We start from the raw sequence: 18,394 nt of genomic DNA, 5'->3' as shown, positions 1-18,394 counted from the left end.
TTCTTAACCTTATTTTTTGTTTTTTAACTGCATTGTTGGTTTGGGGCTCGTAAGTAAGCATTTCACTGTAAGGTTGTATTCGACACATGACTAATAGAATTTGATGCTACAGCAGTCCTACCAACTTCATCTCAAAATATGTATCCTGGAACTGCATGATCAACTCATGCTCCCTTAGCATTTTCCCTTCATAAAGTGTCATATCCAGACCTTTACATTTGGAAGATTTTTGATGCAGTGGATCAACCAGTTAAAAGGAAGCTTAAATACACACTCACTCTCACACACACAATTCCTTGCTTGCTTTAAAGTGCAAATAATGTCCTTCCCCAGGTTTCTTGCGGACACACACACACACACACACACACAAAACAACACATTAAAGTCATAAAACTATTTATAAATAAAAACACATTTCTTAATAAAAGAGTAGTGAGAGTTGGTAAGAAAACCTTTTTTCTCTCCACTGTACATTATCGCAAGACAGAGACACAAATATACCTCTGGTTAACAGACAAATATACTTTAACAATGAGTCTAAGCTGGAAGCTCATGTTAAGTGTTGAAAAATAAACTACATGTATCTGCAACCAGCTATGATAAACACAAGAGAACAGAAAGGGCATCAGGTCTCTTGCACTACATTTTCATAGTCAAACAAAGTCATACAAACAAAAGTCAATTTAAGATTAGTGTTAATTTTCTATTTCTTTCACTTTGCAAACATAAATCGGTTGTTAAGGGACCATTTTAGGTGAAAGAAAGTATGGAGGGAGGGAGGGAGGAAGCTTTTTTAACCTTTGTATCTGATGGACTGGGGTTGGGGAGGACAGAGGATGTGCAGATAAGGAGAGGAAAGACAGAAAATAACAAATTAAAAACATCCAAGTAGAAAAGCGCGGAGTCATCCTCAGCTGTTTCCCCGGCCTCCCTCCCGGTCACGACCCAAACACAACTCTCCTCACAGGGAGGAAACTGACGGGGGGTTTCTTCACTGAAGAAAGTAGAGCAGAAGAGCAAGAGAGGACATTTCCAGCAGGGTTGGGCTCAATTACATTTTAATTCTGCCAATTCAAAAAGGAAATGGAATTGACCCCAACAATTATTTTCTAGAGACCTCCTCCTCCTGTCTGTCCCTCTCAGCACTAAACAAAACAATTCTTATCCACCATTTTGTGGTGTGCCTATGACATGACCTGCGTCACATGACATCGACAAAGAACTCGCCAGGGTTGCCCACAGCTATGCGCAGGGACTGGCGGGAGCCGGTGAGCTCTGGGGGAGCGTTGGCCAGCTCTCGGCCTGGGGGTGCTCCGGGGGCAGCTGTGGCCAGGTGGAGGGGCTGAGGGGGCAGGCCTGGGGGGGCATAGACCAAGCCGGGGCCGTAGGACAGTGAGTGGGCGCTTCGATGGCTGTAGGAACTGCGGGTGCTGCGCTCGCTAGGGGCCACAGAGCGCTCACTGGGGGCACGATGGCTCCTGATCTCTGACTCGCTGCCACTACCACCCGACTTGTTGGAGCCCCCGGCACCGCCTCTGCCCTCGGTCTTACTGCAGTTGGAGCCGCTGCTGCCTGGAGTCAGGGGAGGAAAACAAACAAAGTGTGTTAACATCCAACTATTTGACCTTCATACATGACTGCAAATGTTTTATATGATTGACTGTGTGTACGTTCTGGCTTTGCTGCGTACATGACTTGTAGATATATTCAAATACATTTATCTATTAGAGCAACACTCCTGTATAATCTTAATCTCCTTCTGAAGTTTTTCTATATCATTTATTTACGCTGTGACTCAAGTCAGGCATGGTAGTGCTGATTCATGCCGGGGCCAACACATGATGACTGATATTGACTGGCCAATAAGTTCAAATGCGGCAGATAAATAACTCAATAGCTTTTAAATCAACAGGAAATATTGTTACGATTGTAATATGATTATCTTTTACAATGTGTGTTAACTCAAAGTGTTGCATTGTCTTAGGCTGTAGTGTTGGTTAACTGAAACTAGTTCCCCCTCTCTCTGTGTCTGGGTTTGACTGAATTCTGCTGGTGAGTCTCAGCTCTCCTCACCGTCGCTGTGTTGGCTGCCAGCGCTGCCCGCCCCTACTCCCGGGAAGCCCTGGGGCAGGTCGTGTTGGGGCTGGGGGTTGTAGGGGTGGTCGATGGGGAACTGGTAGGGTAGGGCCATGGGCCAGGGGGCCGCCCCAGGGTGGGGCAGAGGGGGCAGGGTGTCCTGGTCCGACGCCCCTCCACTGGAGCCGTCATGGTCTTGCAGAGACAGGTGGGTCATGTCTGAGAGAGAGACAGGTCAAGAACATAAATGTTGTAGTTTCGGACTAGGGACTGTTTTCAAACTAGGAAATATGAGGATCTACTGAAAACACTCACTGCCACAGAGGTCTCCGAAGATGTAGTAACACTGCTCGGAGAAGGTGACCTTGTTGACGGTGTGGCGGATGTAGCCGGCCTTGAGCAGGTTACTGGCGTACTTCCTGGCTTCCCTTCGGTCCGAGAAGCCCTCCACGTGATGGAAGAGCCAGTCCACCACGTCTGAGCCTGGGAAGACACACACACGCACACAATGAGTCTAGACACAAACATACACATTCAATGGCAATTAACCTGCAAAAGAGACAAAGTAAGGCCTAGAACAGGGGGAATTTAGAAAGACATCTAGACAAAATGAGAAAGTGAAAAACTGGAGGACAGGAAGACAGACAGATGGGTAGAGAGAGAGAGGGGTAGAGAGAGAGAGAGAGAGGGGGGTAGAGAGAGAGGGGTAGAGCGAGAGAGAGAGAGGGGTAGAGAGAGAGAGAGAGAGAGGGGTAGAGAGGGGTAGAGAGAGAGGGGTAGAGAGAGAGAGAGAGAGGGGTAGAGAGAGGGGTAGAGAGAGGGGTAGAGAGAGAGGTAGAGAGAGAGAGAGACAGAGACAGAGACAGACAGAGAGTGGGACAGAGGGGTAGACAGAGAGAGGGGTAGACAGAGAGAGAGAGGTAGACAGAGAGAGAGACAGAGAGAGAGACAGAGAGAGAAAGAGGAAAAGAGAGTGAGCATACCTATAAAAGCATTTGCGATGGTGATCTTTAGCCACATCCTGTCTCGCACCTCCAGGCCCGACTCCGGGGAAGCCATGACCTTGGCAACGGTTGCCATGTCGCTGTGGATGGACAAGTGGAAATCGTCGAAGCCTGTGAGGAGCAAATGGGAGGTGTGGGTTACTGGGTTTAGCCAGGGTAGCAACCATGGCTTACAGGTTTAGAATGAGACAGTGGGACTCTTTAGTTAGGACGCAGGTTTTCCCCAGTATGACAGGTGTGGGTTCCTTTCAAAGATTAGTGGAACTTATTAAAAGGCATCACATTAGGATCTCGTTCACATACTAGACTGTCGATTGCTTCATGACGCAATAAAACAAGAGGTATTATAGAGTGTTTCCATGAGTTTTGTTGGGATCCAGGTGTAGGTGTGACTCACGTTCAGTCTCAGGGATGGAGCTGCTGATGGAGGAGCTGGTGGAGGTGACCGTGGTCATCGAGGGGCTCATGCCATAGGCAGGGTACACCCCCGTCATCGCTGCAGTGTGGGACACCCACGCAGCAGGGTCAATGGGCCGGATCGGCTCACCTGGTGGGAGAAAAGGGGGTTAGAGGGACATAGTACACAGATATCACAAAATCACCACAAATATTCACAAACATTAACATTTTGAGTGGTGTGTTGCGTGAGGAAGACACAGCAGGAGAATACTCACTTCTAGGCAGAGCAAAGCAGCTCCGGGGGTTGGGGTCCCAGCACTTAGCCACAGTCAGAGTGATGGGACTGTAAACAGAGTTTACACACACACACACACACTTAACACAGAGCTGGCTATGCACACAACACACATTTATAAGGCAAAGCTGCTAAGCCTACACCTGTCTTTTTACAGACTGAATACAATACCAAAGAAAGTGAAAGTATAAAATACAACATTCTTTCTCTGTCCTAAGACTGTGGTTGCAACTTGTGTGTTTGTAAATGTGCTTGTGAAAGAACACAGGTGTGTATGTGAGAGAGAATCACCCTGGCTTGTGTACGATGTCCCTCAGCACTCGAACCGCATCGTCGTTGTTCATATTCTCAAAGTTGATGTCATTCACCTGTTAGAAGTGAGGAGACAATCTCTGATCTGGTTCGTACCTATTAGGTTTCACCGGAGCAAATTGTAGCAAAACAAGCACTTTCTTATTGGACATATTCAGGTAGTTCCACCCTGTTTCAGTCCATTTAATGCATCATGAACTCAACCCTGAATTCAACTGCTTGATCACCCTGCTCCAATGTTGAATGGGGGCCACACATTTCTGGAGTCACAGACACACCTGCAGCAGCATGTCTCCGGGCTCAATGCGTCCGTCTGCGGCCACAGCCCCTCCTTTCATGATGGAGCCGATGTAGATGCCGCCGTCTCCCCTCTCATTGCTTTGCCCCACGATGCTGATGCCCAGGAAGTTATACTTCTCTACAAGATAGAAAGATGGAGAGAGAGGAGGCACATTGAGACAGTGTAGGATTTCTACTTCATATTTGTAGTTAATTAGTTCATATTCCAGTTTGTCAAAAAACACTTTGAGAACTATGAACAGAGAGGACTATCAAAAGTTTTATTACAATTTATCAGGAAAAGTGAGAAATACAGCAACAGAAATACTTACCCATGTTCAGTGTGACAGTGATGATGTTCAGAGACATGGTGGAGTCTGTGACGCTGCTGAAGGATGAAGACTACAAAAAAAGAGCGGGAGACAAAGAAGCGTGACGAGAGACATAAGGTAATTTACATATCAAAATACTGTGTGCGTGTCCGCCCATCTCACCCTTTCCATGTTGGACGTTTTGGGTTTCCGCCGGCGCCGGCGGTGTCGCCTCATCAGGCGAGAGGAGCTCTGCTCTGTGGAACTGCTGAAGCTGGGAGGAGAAAGCCCAAAAGGGTCACAGTAGACATAAGGCAAAGGTTCCCACTGGAAGGAGGCAAGAAAGTGGAGGTTAGACAAACGTTGCGTGACGGTTAGGTGGAGGGCCTCACCGGCTGGTGGCGTCGTCGTCCTCAGAGTCGAAGCAGCTGGTGGACTCCAGCTCACTGCTCATGAAGGACGAGCAGCTGTCGTATTGGCTCAGCTCAGCCCCTCGGCCCACTCGCGAGTAACCGTTCCTCCCACCTGCAGGGGGCGACACGGCACTGAGCGAAAGGCCTCACGCTATAGGCCAGGCCCTAGGAACGTCATGTAGTTTGGATAACTATAAAGCTGGATAGTTTCAAATGGTGGTAATAGCTTCCCACTGCCCCTTGATAGGTGCATATTCCACCAAGCCTATCCAAAAACTGTCATTTGTCACATCTTCCACTAGGAAGTGGATGGTAGAGTTAGGAGTATGTCAAAGAGGAGTGAAAGAGAGATGCTGAGTGAGTGACTAAAGATAGGATTGAGAGAGAGGTGCTGAGTGACTAAAGAGAGGTTTGAAAGAGAGGTGCTGAGTGAGTGACTAAAGAGAGGAGTGAAAGAGAGATGCTGAGTGAGTGACTAAAGAGGAGTGAAAGAGAGATGCTGAGTGAGTGACTAAAGAGAGGAGTGAAAGAGAGATGCTGAGTGAGTGACTAAAGAGAGGAGTGAAAGAGAGATGCTGAGTGAGTGACTAAAGAGAGGAGTGAAAGAGAGATGCTGAGTGAGTGACTAAAGAGAGGAGTGAAAGAGAGGTGCTGAGTGAGTGACTAAAGAGAGGAGTGAAAGAGAGGTGCTGAGTGAGTGACTAAAGAGAGGAGTGAAAGAGAGATGCTGAGTGAGTGACTAAAGAGAGGAGTGAAAGAGAGATGCTGAGTGAGTGACTAAAGAGAGGAGTGAAAGAGAGATGCTGAGTGAGTGACTAAAGAGAGGAGTGAAAGAGAGATGCTGAGTGAGTGACTAAAGAGAGGAGTGAAAGAGAGATGCTGAGTGAGTGACTAAAGAGAGGAGTGAAAGAGAGATGCTGAGTGAGTGACTAAAGAGAGGAGTGAAAGAGAGATGCTGAGTGAGTGACTAAAGAGAGGAGTGAAAGAGAGATGCTGAGTGAGTGACTAAAGAGAGGAGTGAAAGAGAGATGCTGAGTAAGTGACTAAAGAGAGGAGTGGACAGACTGCTCTCAGACCAGGCTGGTGAGTGGGTTTCCGGCGCGGGCGCTCCCTCTCTCTCCTCTGGGACACCATCGAGCCCGTCTCAGTCTCGTTGTCCAACGAGTCTCGTCCACCTGTGGCCTTCCCACTGCAGTGCGACATGGAGAAACGGATGGAGAAAGGGATGAGGGAGGGGAGAGAAATCGAGAGTGGGTCAGAGGGGGAGAGAGAAAAGAGTGGCGTGTCACAAAAGTAATAATTATTCCATTGAGCAAGTAGTTGTTCTCACGGTTGTCATGGTTATTAGGCAGATGTTAGAAGCACAAAGGATACATTATTTGTAAATTCACCCTGTCAATCTACACCGACTTAAGAGCTGGTTTGATAAAGCACAGAATAATTTAGGGAAATTACAAACGCCATAAACTTGGTTGTTATGGCAGGTTTAAGAAAACACTGGCAAAAAATATATTTGTGGCCAGTAAGCACGTTTCCATCCACAGTTTATGTGAGTAAAGTCATACCGTATTTTAAAGAAAAACCACAATAGCTGTGATAGAAACAGGAAGTTCTGGTAAAAATTGTACATGCCATCGGGTAATTTGTTCGTTCGACATGGTGGGGTCTTTTTGTGTCTGTAAAATTAATTATGAGAGAAATGGCGGTGGAAACGCCTTTATGCACAAATATTGATAGAATACCCATCATATCAAAGTAAACTTAGGAGTCAAGCGATTATATGGTGTTCTTTCATTGTGTCTGGAAGCTAGTAGCTTTTGCGGTTATTTTTGGGCCAGTACCAAAAGGTTGCTGGATCGAATCCCCGAGCTGACATGGTACAAATCTGTCGTTCTGCCCCTGAACAAGGCAGTTAACCCACTGTTCCCTGGTAGGCTGTCATTGTAAATAAGAATTGGTTCTTAACTGTTAAATAATCATTTTTTTAATTGCCACCTTTAGCCAGTTAGCTTGGGCGTTTGACCTCCGTTGTTCCGAGTGTTCTAAACCTCACAGTGTCCACCTCGAGTGTTCTAAACCTCACAGTGTCCACCTCGAGTGTTCTAAACCTCACAGTGTCCACCTCGAGTGTTCTAAACCTCACAGTGTCCACCTCGAGTGTTCTAAACCTCACAGTGTCCACCTCGAGTGTTCTAAACCTCACAGTGTCCACCTCGAGTGTTCTAAACCTCACAGTGTCCACCCCGAGTGTTCTAAACCTCACAGTGTCCACCCCGAGTGTTCTAAACCTCACAGTGTCCACCCCGAGTGTTCTAAACCTCACAGTGTCCACCCCGAGTGTTCTAAACCTCACAGTGTCCACCCCGAGTGTTCTAAACCTCACAGTGTCCACCTCGAGTGTTCTAAACCTCACAGTGTCCACCTCGAGTGTTCTAAACCTCACAGTGTCCACCTCGAGTGTTCTAAACCTCACAGTGTCCACCTCGAGTGTTCTAAACCTCACAGTGTCCACCTCGAGTGTTCTAAACCTCACAGTGTCCACCTCGAGTGTTCTAAACCTCACAGTGTCCACCTCGAGTGTTCTAAACCTCACAGTGTCCACCTCGAGTGTTCTAAACCTCACAGTGTCCACCTCGAGTGTTCTAAACCTCACAGTGTCCACCTCGAGTGTTCTAAACCTCACAGTGTCCACCTCGAGTGTTCTAAACCTCAGTGTCCACCTCGGTCAGGGCATCCAATGTGCACTCTGACCGCACCAAGAACGAAACTCTGCCAATTTATGAATGGGCCCAGAGTGCACTCTGACACTTTAGGGTGATTTTACAAACACACCCTAAGACATATACAGAGTCTTGGAGAGAGACAGAAACACACTCATTCACAAGCACACATACAACTTCTCTTACACACACACAGACAAAAAATAAACAGTCAAATAGATGTGCTGTCGTGACTGTACTGTGATGTTCCAGATGGGTCGGATCAGCTTCGCATTGGATGACTTCAACCAGACCCTCTCTCACCCACAGAGAGGGGAGGAGGGAACTGGTGGTGGTGGGGGTGGTGGTGGGGGGGGGGGGGGGGGGGGGGGGGTCGACAGCTCATACCCTGCTGTAAATCAAGGATTAGAACTTTCAGCTGTCTCCTTCTCCAAATTCACACAGGAGTGTGTGTGCCTTTGTTTCACAGAGGTTTTCCCGACAAAACTCTAAAACATCCTATAGCAAATACTGGAACAATATCTCTAACATAGAACGTGGGGGATGGTCAGAGGCCATCTAAAGAATAATAATGTCATTTTGTGACATCATTAAATATTGTTATAAAGGAAATACTGTAAATTGGAAAGTATACATACTACATGTACAAAGTGTCCATCCTCTACGTTGTGTATGAAATAGGCCAAACGCAGTATTTTTGTTAAGAGAGGGATGTGATCTTAGAAACTATGAGGGAATTATTTCTATAACTTTGTACAAGTGAGTAGTCACCGCCCCCTTGAGTGAGGTCAGAGATCGTGTCAGCCTCACGAACCACCCCTTTAGAATGAACCGTCTAAAAAAGGTGGGTTAAGAATTAACATATGAGACCAGAGAGGCGTTGAGCTGCAGCACACGTCCAAAGTGGTTGGATCTCTGAAATCTCAACAAGGTAGTCACCTCCCGGACAATCACTGGTACGGCTGATTAGCTATGCAAAGCATCTAGAAAAGTGAACTTAAGTGGGAGCTACTCTTCTCAAATCACCGTATTCTACTACTCTCATCACCAATGGGAACCATCGACACGGCTGACTAGCCTATCTTTCTCCATCTCCTTTGTAACAAGCCGCCATATTGAGTCAGTCTACTAGGGACCTGTTTCTAATGTATTAAGTGTGTATGTTTATCCTGTGTTACCATTTAGTTAGCTAGTAAATAAATAATTAAAATAATTTGTGTAGTACAGAATCATAAGTAAGGCTGTTTTTTTTGCAGATACAGGAGGTTACGACTGTTCAGAATGATGATATGATACGAGGTTATGATTAATCCGTTGACTGTTTATGGGCGTGATAGCGAAAGACCTTTAGAGTTTAATTCGTGGTGCCCCAATTCCTAAAGAGTTAATTGTTACATGATTAATTGAAAATCGGGTAACAAATAAACATAATTGATTACATAAATAACAGTCATCAGATTAATGAAAGTAAAGTCACAACAGTACATTGCGCACACAGCTGAACAGGCACACACACACAACTAACTGGTAGGATGGTGGTCTGGAGTCCCCGATGCCCCCAGTCCTCTCCAGGGGGGGTGGCGGCAGCTCCAACAAACTCTCAACCACCGAGCCCCCGTCTGAGTGAGCACCGTCCCCTGACACCAGCTGAGGACAGAGAGACCAACGTTGAGACTCCAACAATCATGTACCCTCAAATTGTATTTGCATGCACTATACAGCTATTTTTACAAATGCGTTTTACAACAAACCAGACCTGTAGCCCCAAAGACCAAGCAGAGAGGCGACAAACAGACATACACCCTGGATACTAAACACATTTCACTAGAACTTAATTTTAGCCGAGACAGACAAAGCCAATTGATACATACAGACAGATAAATATACATAGACACAACCAGAGATGATGATCATACTTTCCTGACCATGTACTGTATGAAAGAAAGCCAATAACCTAGGGCCCAGAGATATTCCTAGTTATAGTAAGAAGGTAGGCCTACACCCTCTCCCTCCACACACAGTACCTCTCCTTGTCAATCTTACAAACACATACTAGTTCAATGATCATCAACTAGATTCAGCCACGGGACAATTTTTTATTGAGCAGATGGTTGGGGGGGTCCGGAAAATAATTTGTAGACTGAAAATTGACTGCAAGAAGCCCAAACAGATATGTTTGACTAAAACAATAATTTCAAACCTTGCTTACATTTGTATACAATCACGTGGGAATACTTGAGAACAGATTTCATAAATTAAAATCACTTGGAGCTGATTTCCTGGTGTTTGTACAGTCTTATGTCCAACAAGGGGGAAAAAATCCAAGTGTTTTTTTTGGGGTGGGGGGGGGGGGCTTGGGGGGGTCAGAAAAGTTGGGGGGCCAAATTAAACCACCCGGGGGTGTCAGTTGGGGAACCCTGCACTAGTTGTTAATGTCTCCAAAATGAATCTCAGAGTACATACACCATTTCCTTCTTAAACAAACCACCCTTTCACTACTCACTTTCTTTTGCCACTCTCTGTGATTCAATCTTCTCATTAGGTGCAGTGAAGTTCTTTATTTGAGAGTGATGTCTATGATCCTGTGATTTCAGTTTGTCTTAATCAGAACTCAATTGACAAAGAGGACAAGCAAGGAGGTGCAGAAAAACACGTCTCAGTCACGAAGACACACACTGGTCTGTGTGTACTGAGAATATATGAGTTGGAAACAAACAACAAGTGTATTTGGAAGACAGCTAAAAAGATTGACGAGAAATAAAGAGAATGAGAAACAGCGCGTGTGTGTGTAATTAGGGCCGGGACGATACCAGTATTGCGATATTTTTTTCAATGGCAAAAAATGAAAACACGAAGCAGATTAAACTCTTTGGTCTTTTAAACCCCCTGCTCTATGTATACTTAACAAAAATCTAAAAACGCAACATTTAACAATTTCAACAATTTTACCGAGTTACAGCTCATAAGAAAGTCAATTTAAATATACATTTTAAGCCCTAATCTATGGAATATACATGACTGGGCAGGCATAGGTCCAAACATTTGGGAGCCAGGAACACACACTGGAGAGCCAGGCCCAACCAATAAGAATGAGTGTCCTCAGCTGTACGAGTGGCTGGTCTCAGAATATCCCGTAGGTGAAAAAGCCAGGTGTAAATGTTGAGTGTCTTCACTGCAAGTAGATTGCATGTTTTAATAAAATATAATAAAAAAGTTTATTTTTAAGAAGCCTGGTGTGAAGATCCTGAGATGGCGTGGTTACACGTGTGCTGCGGTTGCGAGGCCAATTGGACATACTGACAGATTCTCTAAAGGAATGTTGGAGGCGGCTTATGGTAGAGAAATGAACATTCAATTCTCTGGCAACAGCTGTGGTGGACATTCCTGCAGTCAGCATGCCCATTGCACGCTCGTTCAAAATTGAGACATTGTGTTGTCATTGTCCCCAGCATAAGGTGCACCTGTGAAATGATACTGTTGTTTAATCAGCTTCTTGATATGCCATACCTGTCAGGTTCGTGGATTATCTTGGCAAAGGAGAAATGCTCACTAAAAGGGATGTATACAAATTGCGAACAAAATTTGAGAGAAATTAGCTTCTTGTGCGTATGGAAAATTTCTGGGATCTTTTATTTCAGCTCATGAAACCAACACTTTACAAGATGAGTTTCTATTTTTGTTCGGTATTTAATATTGTGTGCTATAACTAGGAAAATAAATAGATATGACCCTGGAGGACAACATAATGTTGTTTGTTTCCAACATTAGGGCTGTTTTCTTAAGTTAATTATGCTTTGTGTTGTTTCCTTGCCACAATACTTACGAGTATCGCAATACTGGTATCATCCCGGCCCTAGTAATAATGATATTATCAAACAAATGAGTGAGGCTCCTCCCCAGAGACAGAGTGATGTTCGGAGTCAATAGCAGCCACAACAGATGGGTGTCATTGACAAACACTTAAGACAAAGGTGGTGTGTGTGTGCTTACCCAAGATACCACACGACCATTAAAACAAGGGAGTTTGGCATTGTCATCAGATATCTCTTCTTTCACCACCCTGCGAGAAAAAGAGAGAACAACATTTACTCAACATGTGTACACAAATGCTGGTAAAGAATGCACTGACACTAGGGTGAAACACTCCCAGTCCCAACAATAGGGAAACCAACAGTCTAAAAAAAAATATTTAAAAAATTGTATTTTTTAAATTTATTTTTTAAATATAATTCGCTGCTTTAGGCCAAACCCATAAAGACAAAAGACATTCTAATAATTCACCTCATGGTAGAAACATATGGACTAAATCTAAGTCTCAATTTTGTTAAATTACTGCGCTAGCTAGTTCAATTACTAAGCTTTGATTTTCTACAACGTGTGTGTCGTGTGCGAAACAAACCTGCAGTGCCAAATTTCAATTTAGCCTGGTGTCAATAGAGCACGTTATTTAGCAGGCCGAACATACATACATACATACACAGTGCATTTGGAAAGTATTCAAACCCCTTGACATTTTGTTACGTTACAGCAATATTCTAAAATGGATTAAAAAAAATAAACATCTCCTAAATCTACACAATACCTCATAATGACAAAACAAAAACTGTTAGACATTTATAAAAAATAAACTAATATTACATTTACATAAGTATTCAGACCCTTTACTCAGTACTAGAGGTCGACCGATAATGATTTTTCAACGCCGATACCGATTATTGGAGGACCAAATAAAACATTTTAATATATATTTGTAATAATGACAATTACAACAATCCTGAATGAACACTTTTCTTTTACCTTAATATAATACATCAATAAAATCAATTTAGCATCAAATAAAATGAAACACGTTCAATTTGGTTTAAATAATGCAAAAACAAAGTGTTGGAGAAGAAAGTGCAATATGTGCCATGTAAGAAAGCTAACGTTTAAGTTCCTTGCTCAGAACATGAGAACATATGAAAGCTGGTGGTTCCTTTTAACATGAGTCTTCAATATTCCCAGGTAAGAAGTTTTAGGTTGTAGTTATAGGAATTATAGGACTATTTCTCTCTATTATACCATTTGTATATCATATACCTTTGACTATTGGATGTTCTTATAGGCACTTTAGTATTGCCAGTGTTACAGTAAACCTTCCGTCCAAATCCTCGCGCCTCCCTGGGCTCGAACCAGGAACACATCGACAACAGCCACCCTCGAAGCATCGCTACCCATCGCTCCACAAAAGCCACGGCCCTTGCAGAGCAAGGGGAACAACTACTCCAAATCTCAGAGCAAGTGACGTCACCGATTGAAACGCTATTAACGCGCACCCCACTAGCTAGCTAGCCATTTCACATCGGTTACACCAGCCTAATCTCGGGAGTTGATAGGCTTGAAGTCATAAACAGCTCAATGCTTGAAGCACAGCGAAGAGCTGCAGTCAAATGCACGAAAGTGCTGTTTGAATGAATGCTTACGAGCCTGCTGCTGCCTACCATGGCTCAGTCAGATTGCTCTATCAAATATCAAATCATAGACTTAATTATAACACACAGAAATACGAGCCTCTGGTCATTGATATGGTCGAATCCGGAAACTATCATTTTGAAAACAAAACTTTTATTCTTTCAGTGAAATACGGAACCGTTCCGTATTTTATCTAACGGGTGGCATCCCTAAGTCTAAATATTGCTGTTACATTGTACAACCTTCAATGTTATTTCATAATTCTGTACATTTCCGGCAAATTAATTACGGTCTTTGTTAGCAAAAAATGGACTTCACACAGTTTGCAACGAGCCAGGCGGCCAAAACTGTTGCATATACACTGACTGCTTGCACGGAACGCAAGAGAAGTGACACAATTTGCCTAATTATAAGAAATTCATGTTAGCAAGCAATATTAACTAAATATGCAGGTTTAAAAATATATACTTGTGTATTGATTTTAAAGAAAGGCATTGATGTTTATGGTTAGGTTTGGTGCAACGACAGTGCTAAATCATCACCCGTTTGGCGAAGTAGGCTGTGATTCAATGAGAAATTAACAGGCACTGCATCGATTATATGCAACACAGCACACGCTAGATAAACTAGTAATATCATCAACCATGTGTAGTTAACTAGTGATTATGTTAAGACTGATTGTTTTTTATAAGATAAATTTAATGCAAGCTAGCAACTTACCTTGGCTTCTTGCTGCCCTTGCGGAACAGGTAGTCAGCCTACCACGCAGGCTCCTCGTGGAGTGCAATGTAAGGCAGGTGGTTAGAGCGTTGGACTAGTAACCGCAAGGTTGCAAAAACGAATCCCCGAGCTGACAAGGTAAAAATCTGTCGTTCTGCCCCTGAACAAGAAAGTTAACCCACCGTTCCTAGGCCGTCATTGAAAATAAGAATGTGTTCTTAACTGACTTGCCCAGTTAAATAAAGGTGTAAAAAAAAAAATCTGTGTCCAAAAATACCGATTTCCGATTGTTGTGAAAACTTGAAATCGGCCCTAATTAATCGGCCATTCCGATTAATCAGTTGACCTCTACTCAGTACTTTGTTGAAGCACCTTTAGCAGCCTCGAGTCTTCTTCGGTATGACACTACACAGTTTCTCCCATTCTTCTCTGCAGATCCTCTCAAGCTCTGTCAGGTTAGATGGGGAGCATCGCTGCACAGCCATTTTCAGGTCTCTCCAGAGATGTTCGATCGGGTTCAAGTCCAGGCTCTGGCTGGGCCACTCAAGGACATTCAGAGACTGAAAGGTGAACCTTTACCCCAGTCTGAGGTCGTGAGTGGAGCAGGATTTCATCAAGGATCTCTATGTACTTTGCTCCGTTGATCTTTCCCTTGACCCGGTCTCCCATTTCGTGCCACTGAAAAACAACCCCATAGCATGCTTCACAGTAGGGATGGTATTGGCCAGGTGATGAGAGGTGCTTGGCATTCAGGCCAAAGAGTTCAATATTGGTTTCATCAGACCAGAAAATCTTGCTTATCATGGTCTGAGAGTCCTTTAGGTGCTTTTTGGCAAACTCCAAGCGGGCTGTCATGTGCATTCTACTGAGGAGTGGCTTCCGTCTGGCCACTCTACTATTAAGGCCTGATTGGTGGAGTGCTTCAAAGATGGTTGTCCTTCTGGAAGACTCTCCCATCTCCACAAAGGAACTCTGTCAGAGTAACCATTGGGATCCTTCAACACTTCAGAAATGTTTTGGTACCCTTCCGCATATCTGTGCACTGACAATCCTGTCTTGGGGCTCTATGGACAATTCCTTTGACCTCATGGCTTGGTTTTTGCTCTGACATGCACTGTCAACTGTGGGACCTTATATCGACAGGTGTGTGCCTTTCCAAATCATGTCCAATCAATTGAATTTACCCCAGGTGGACTCCAATCAAGTTGTAGAAACATCTCAAGGATGATCAGTAGAAACAGGATGCACCTGAGCTCAATTTCAAGTCTTGTAGCAAAGGGTATGAATACTTATGTAAATAAGGTATTTATGTTTATAGCATTTTAATTGTTTGGCATGTCTAAAAACCTGTTTTGGATTTGTCATTATGGGGTATTGTGTGTAGATTGATGAGGACATTTTTTAGAATAAGGCTGTAGTGTAACAAAATGTGGAAAAGGTGAAGGGGTCTGAATACTTTCCCAATGCACTGCATCTCAGTGGTGCATTCAGTCCCATTGCAGACCGGTTTGAGATCAAATACATAACCTGTCCTGACCCTCAATCTGAGGAGTTGGACTTCTACCAGGAGCTCAATCTGGCAAAGCCCATTGGGAGTTACCCACCGTCCGGATAGACAGTTAGGCCTTAGCCATTCTCTATAAACAGGCCATTGAGGTGTTTCACTTTTTTACTCAACGAAATATTCAACACTGATGTTACCCATTTCTGACATGCACTGTATTTTGAAACACCCAAACGCTCTGAAGGAACACAAGATCTATCCCAAATCACCTTACTGTTAAGTTTAAGGCCATTTTCAGTGATTAATGGGACATGGAATCATTTCCTTTACCATTTCACACGCAAAGGGCTGGCTTGTAAACATGCCAGTGAACAACAGCACATTCCAGAGTAAGTGACCGACGGTAATGTCCAACCAACCAGTCTACTGCATCCCTTTTTTTGACAACAACAGCAAGAGGAGAGAAGAGACCATTATCCTGGTCTGGTCTGTTGGCCTTCTCCCTGATGTAAGCCACTTCACTGGCTATTATACAACCGATAGGTAACTAGATAGCCCACCTATCTCAATTATCCATACTCGAATCTTGTGCAATAGGAAAATTGACAATGTTGCCTAGTTTCGTATATCATTTGAACGTTAGTTAGCTAAAATATATAACTGTTACAATAGCTAGCAAACTAACGTTAACTGTGTAATATAAAAAAAGCGACGAATAACGTTAAACAAAGGAATAACACTCATGCCATGATTAACATGAACACGTTGATTAGCTAACGTTAGCCAACCCGTTTTGACAAATTATAATTTCATTGTGAAAGAATAGCTAACGTTCCCGTAGCAGACTGTTTAGATGCTAATAATGCTCACCCAAAATCGTCATCCATAGATTTGAAGAAGAACTTGTAGTTAGGTTTCTTCAGAACATTTTTGAAGTCTGCAAGTGTGACCCTGTCCGCGGGCACTGCCAATTTGACCAGGTAAGGTGTTTCCTGGTCGTCGAGGTGATATATGACTTTGGTCTCCCCCATTGTGGGATGCTGGGGCGAGGCAGGCAGGGTACATCAAGCCGCGGTCCTGGAAGGCTCCCTTTCGGGCCTCGGCTCCCCGCGGTGCTGCTGTGATTCCCCTGGCTTTCTGGCTAGCTACCAGTTGTTATTTTGAATCCTTTTAGCTAGCTACGGTAGCAACCTAACGTTAGCTAGTATTAGCTAGCTATTTAGAAGCACCTCGCTCCACAAAGGTTCAGCCAGACGAAGACTATTACGTACCCGGATATTATGTTACCAATTTGAAAGGGCGCAACCTACCAAATGTATCTACTTTCCAATCTTGACTAAATGTGAATTTAGGCAGTAGTTGTTCACGCTAGCTGGCAGCTACTTTGTTGAATAAACACGAAGAATCTTTCCTCCTGAGTTCAGAATGCAGTCTACAACAAACAACCACCAACCCTAAGCTAAACGTGCTCCCTCTACCGGAGAGGAGGAAAGAAAAAGAATCGCAATGGCTTTTCAAGGAATAACGTTACTTCGGGATTTTGGCAATGAAACCCGTTTTCTACTTCCCCAGAGTCAATAAGCGAATGTATAAATATTTATGTCTCTGCAAGTTAGAGACAGTTTCGCGAGTCATTGCTAAATTGTATGTAGCTACACCACAGATAGAACAATGTCGAGACAGATATTTCACTGGATGTATAAATGTGTAGCATAAAACTTGGGAGCAAGCCCACTGGCCAGCAGTGGGAGAAGATGGAAAGATATGGATTTTGGCCGACATTCTGAACATTTTATCATTGATGAAACATTTGATCTCAATACAGCTTTCTGTTCCCAAAACTAGAATATGTTATGAACAGTGTGTTGTTGACTTTACCCTCTGCAAAATCGCGTTGTTTAGGAGTGCAAAGGCTAATTTAGTTATTGCACACGCGCACTTCATAGAGGTGTTCCCTAACGGAAATACGCAGATTATGCTAGAACGCGCCAATAGGATCTCGCTTTCGGCACTTTTATTTAACTAGGAAAGTCAGTTAAGAACAAATTGTTATTTACAATGACAGCCTATCCTGGCCAAACCCTAACCCGGATGACGCTGGGCCAATTGTGCACCGCTCTATGGGTGCTTCCAATCACTGCCAGTTGTGATACAGCCTGGAATTGAACCAAGGTCTGTAGTGACGCCTAGTGCACTGAGATGCAGTGCCTTAGACCGATGCGCCATTCTGGCTCTGCCCACATTCTTGCTTGTTCTGCCCACTATGACTAATTTGTTCCCATTTGAGACTGTAGCCTATAAATCTTGTGTTAGCGCAATGACTGGAAGTCTACGGTATCTACTAGCATGCTTGCAGTTAGCAAATGCGCTAATGCTAGTTAGCAACTTCCTTCAAACTGCATGAGGACATAAACTTTTAATTTATTTTTCTATAGTCTATTCCCTTTCAGATATATACAATGATTCCCCCATCACATACTGTGTTCACGCATAATACAAAACTATAATACTGTTTCACATAATATTTGTTTCCCTCTCACATACATAATATGAAATGTGTATTAAAATATGTTTAGATAATAAATGTAATTAGTTGATGCACCTTTGGCAACCATACCTGAAACTTTTGGGATTCGTATCTAGTACATACAGTGCCTTCAGAAAGTATTCACACACTTTGACTTTAACAACATTTTGTTGTGTCATGGTGAAATCCCTGAGCAGTTTCCTTCCTTGTCGGCAACTGAGTTAGGAAGGATGCCTGTATCTTTGTAGTGACTGGGTGTATTGATACACCACCAATCATGTTAAACACTATTATTGCACAGAGTGAGTCCATGCAACTTATGTAACTTGTTAAGCAAATGTTTACTCCTGAATTTATTTAAGCTTGCCACAACAAAGGGGTTG

At 43.7% G+C, this 18,394-nt stretch overlaps 1 protein-coding gene across 2 annotated transcripts; it reads right to left on the bottom strand.

The window, feature by feature from the left end:
• Positions 1-379: 379 nt before the first annotated feature.
• On the bottom strand, positions 380-16,961 carry LOC129823880 (segment polarity protein dishevelled homolog DVL-3-like). Of its 2 annotated transcripts, none has more exons than XM_055882949.1 (15): positions 16,355-16,961; positions 11,800-11,869; positions 9,335-9,456; positions 6,166-6,278; positions 5,069-5,234; positions 4,860-4,950; positions 4,698-4,767; positions 4,365-4,504; positions 4,066-4,142; positions 3,755-3,822; positions 3,478-3,627; positions 3,060-3,191; positions 2,392-2,559; positions 2,074-2,295; positions 380-1,572 (listed from the first exon to the last, which is right to left on the bottom strand). In XM_055882949.1, exons 1-15 carry the CDS (start codon positions 16,513-16,515, stop codon positions 1,202-1,204), a joined length of 2,121 nt encoding a protein of 706 aa, XP_055738924.1. In that variant the 5' UTR covers positions 16,516-16,961; the 3' UTR covers positions 380-1,201. The 2 variants fall into 2 exon arrangements, with proteins under 2 accessions (XP_055738924.1, XP_055738923.1); XM_055882948.1 differs by having other exon boundaries at positions 5,069-5,201.
• Between the last annotated feature and the right edge of the window lie 1,433 nt (positions 16,962-18,394).

Source organism: Salvelinus fontinalis, chromosome 26, assembly GCF_029448725.1.
Source record: "Salvelinus fontinalis isolate EN_2023a chromosome 26, ASM2944872v1, whole genome shotgun sequence".
Taxonomy (NCBI): domain Eukaryota; kingdom Metazoa; phylum Chordata; class Actinopteri; order Salmoniformes; family Salmonidae; genus Salvelinus; species Salvelinus fontinalis.
The sequence above is the reverse complement of the archived record's forward strand: the minus strand, read 5'-3'. Positions and strand labels throughout refer to the sequence as shown.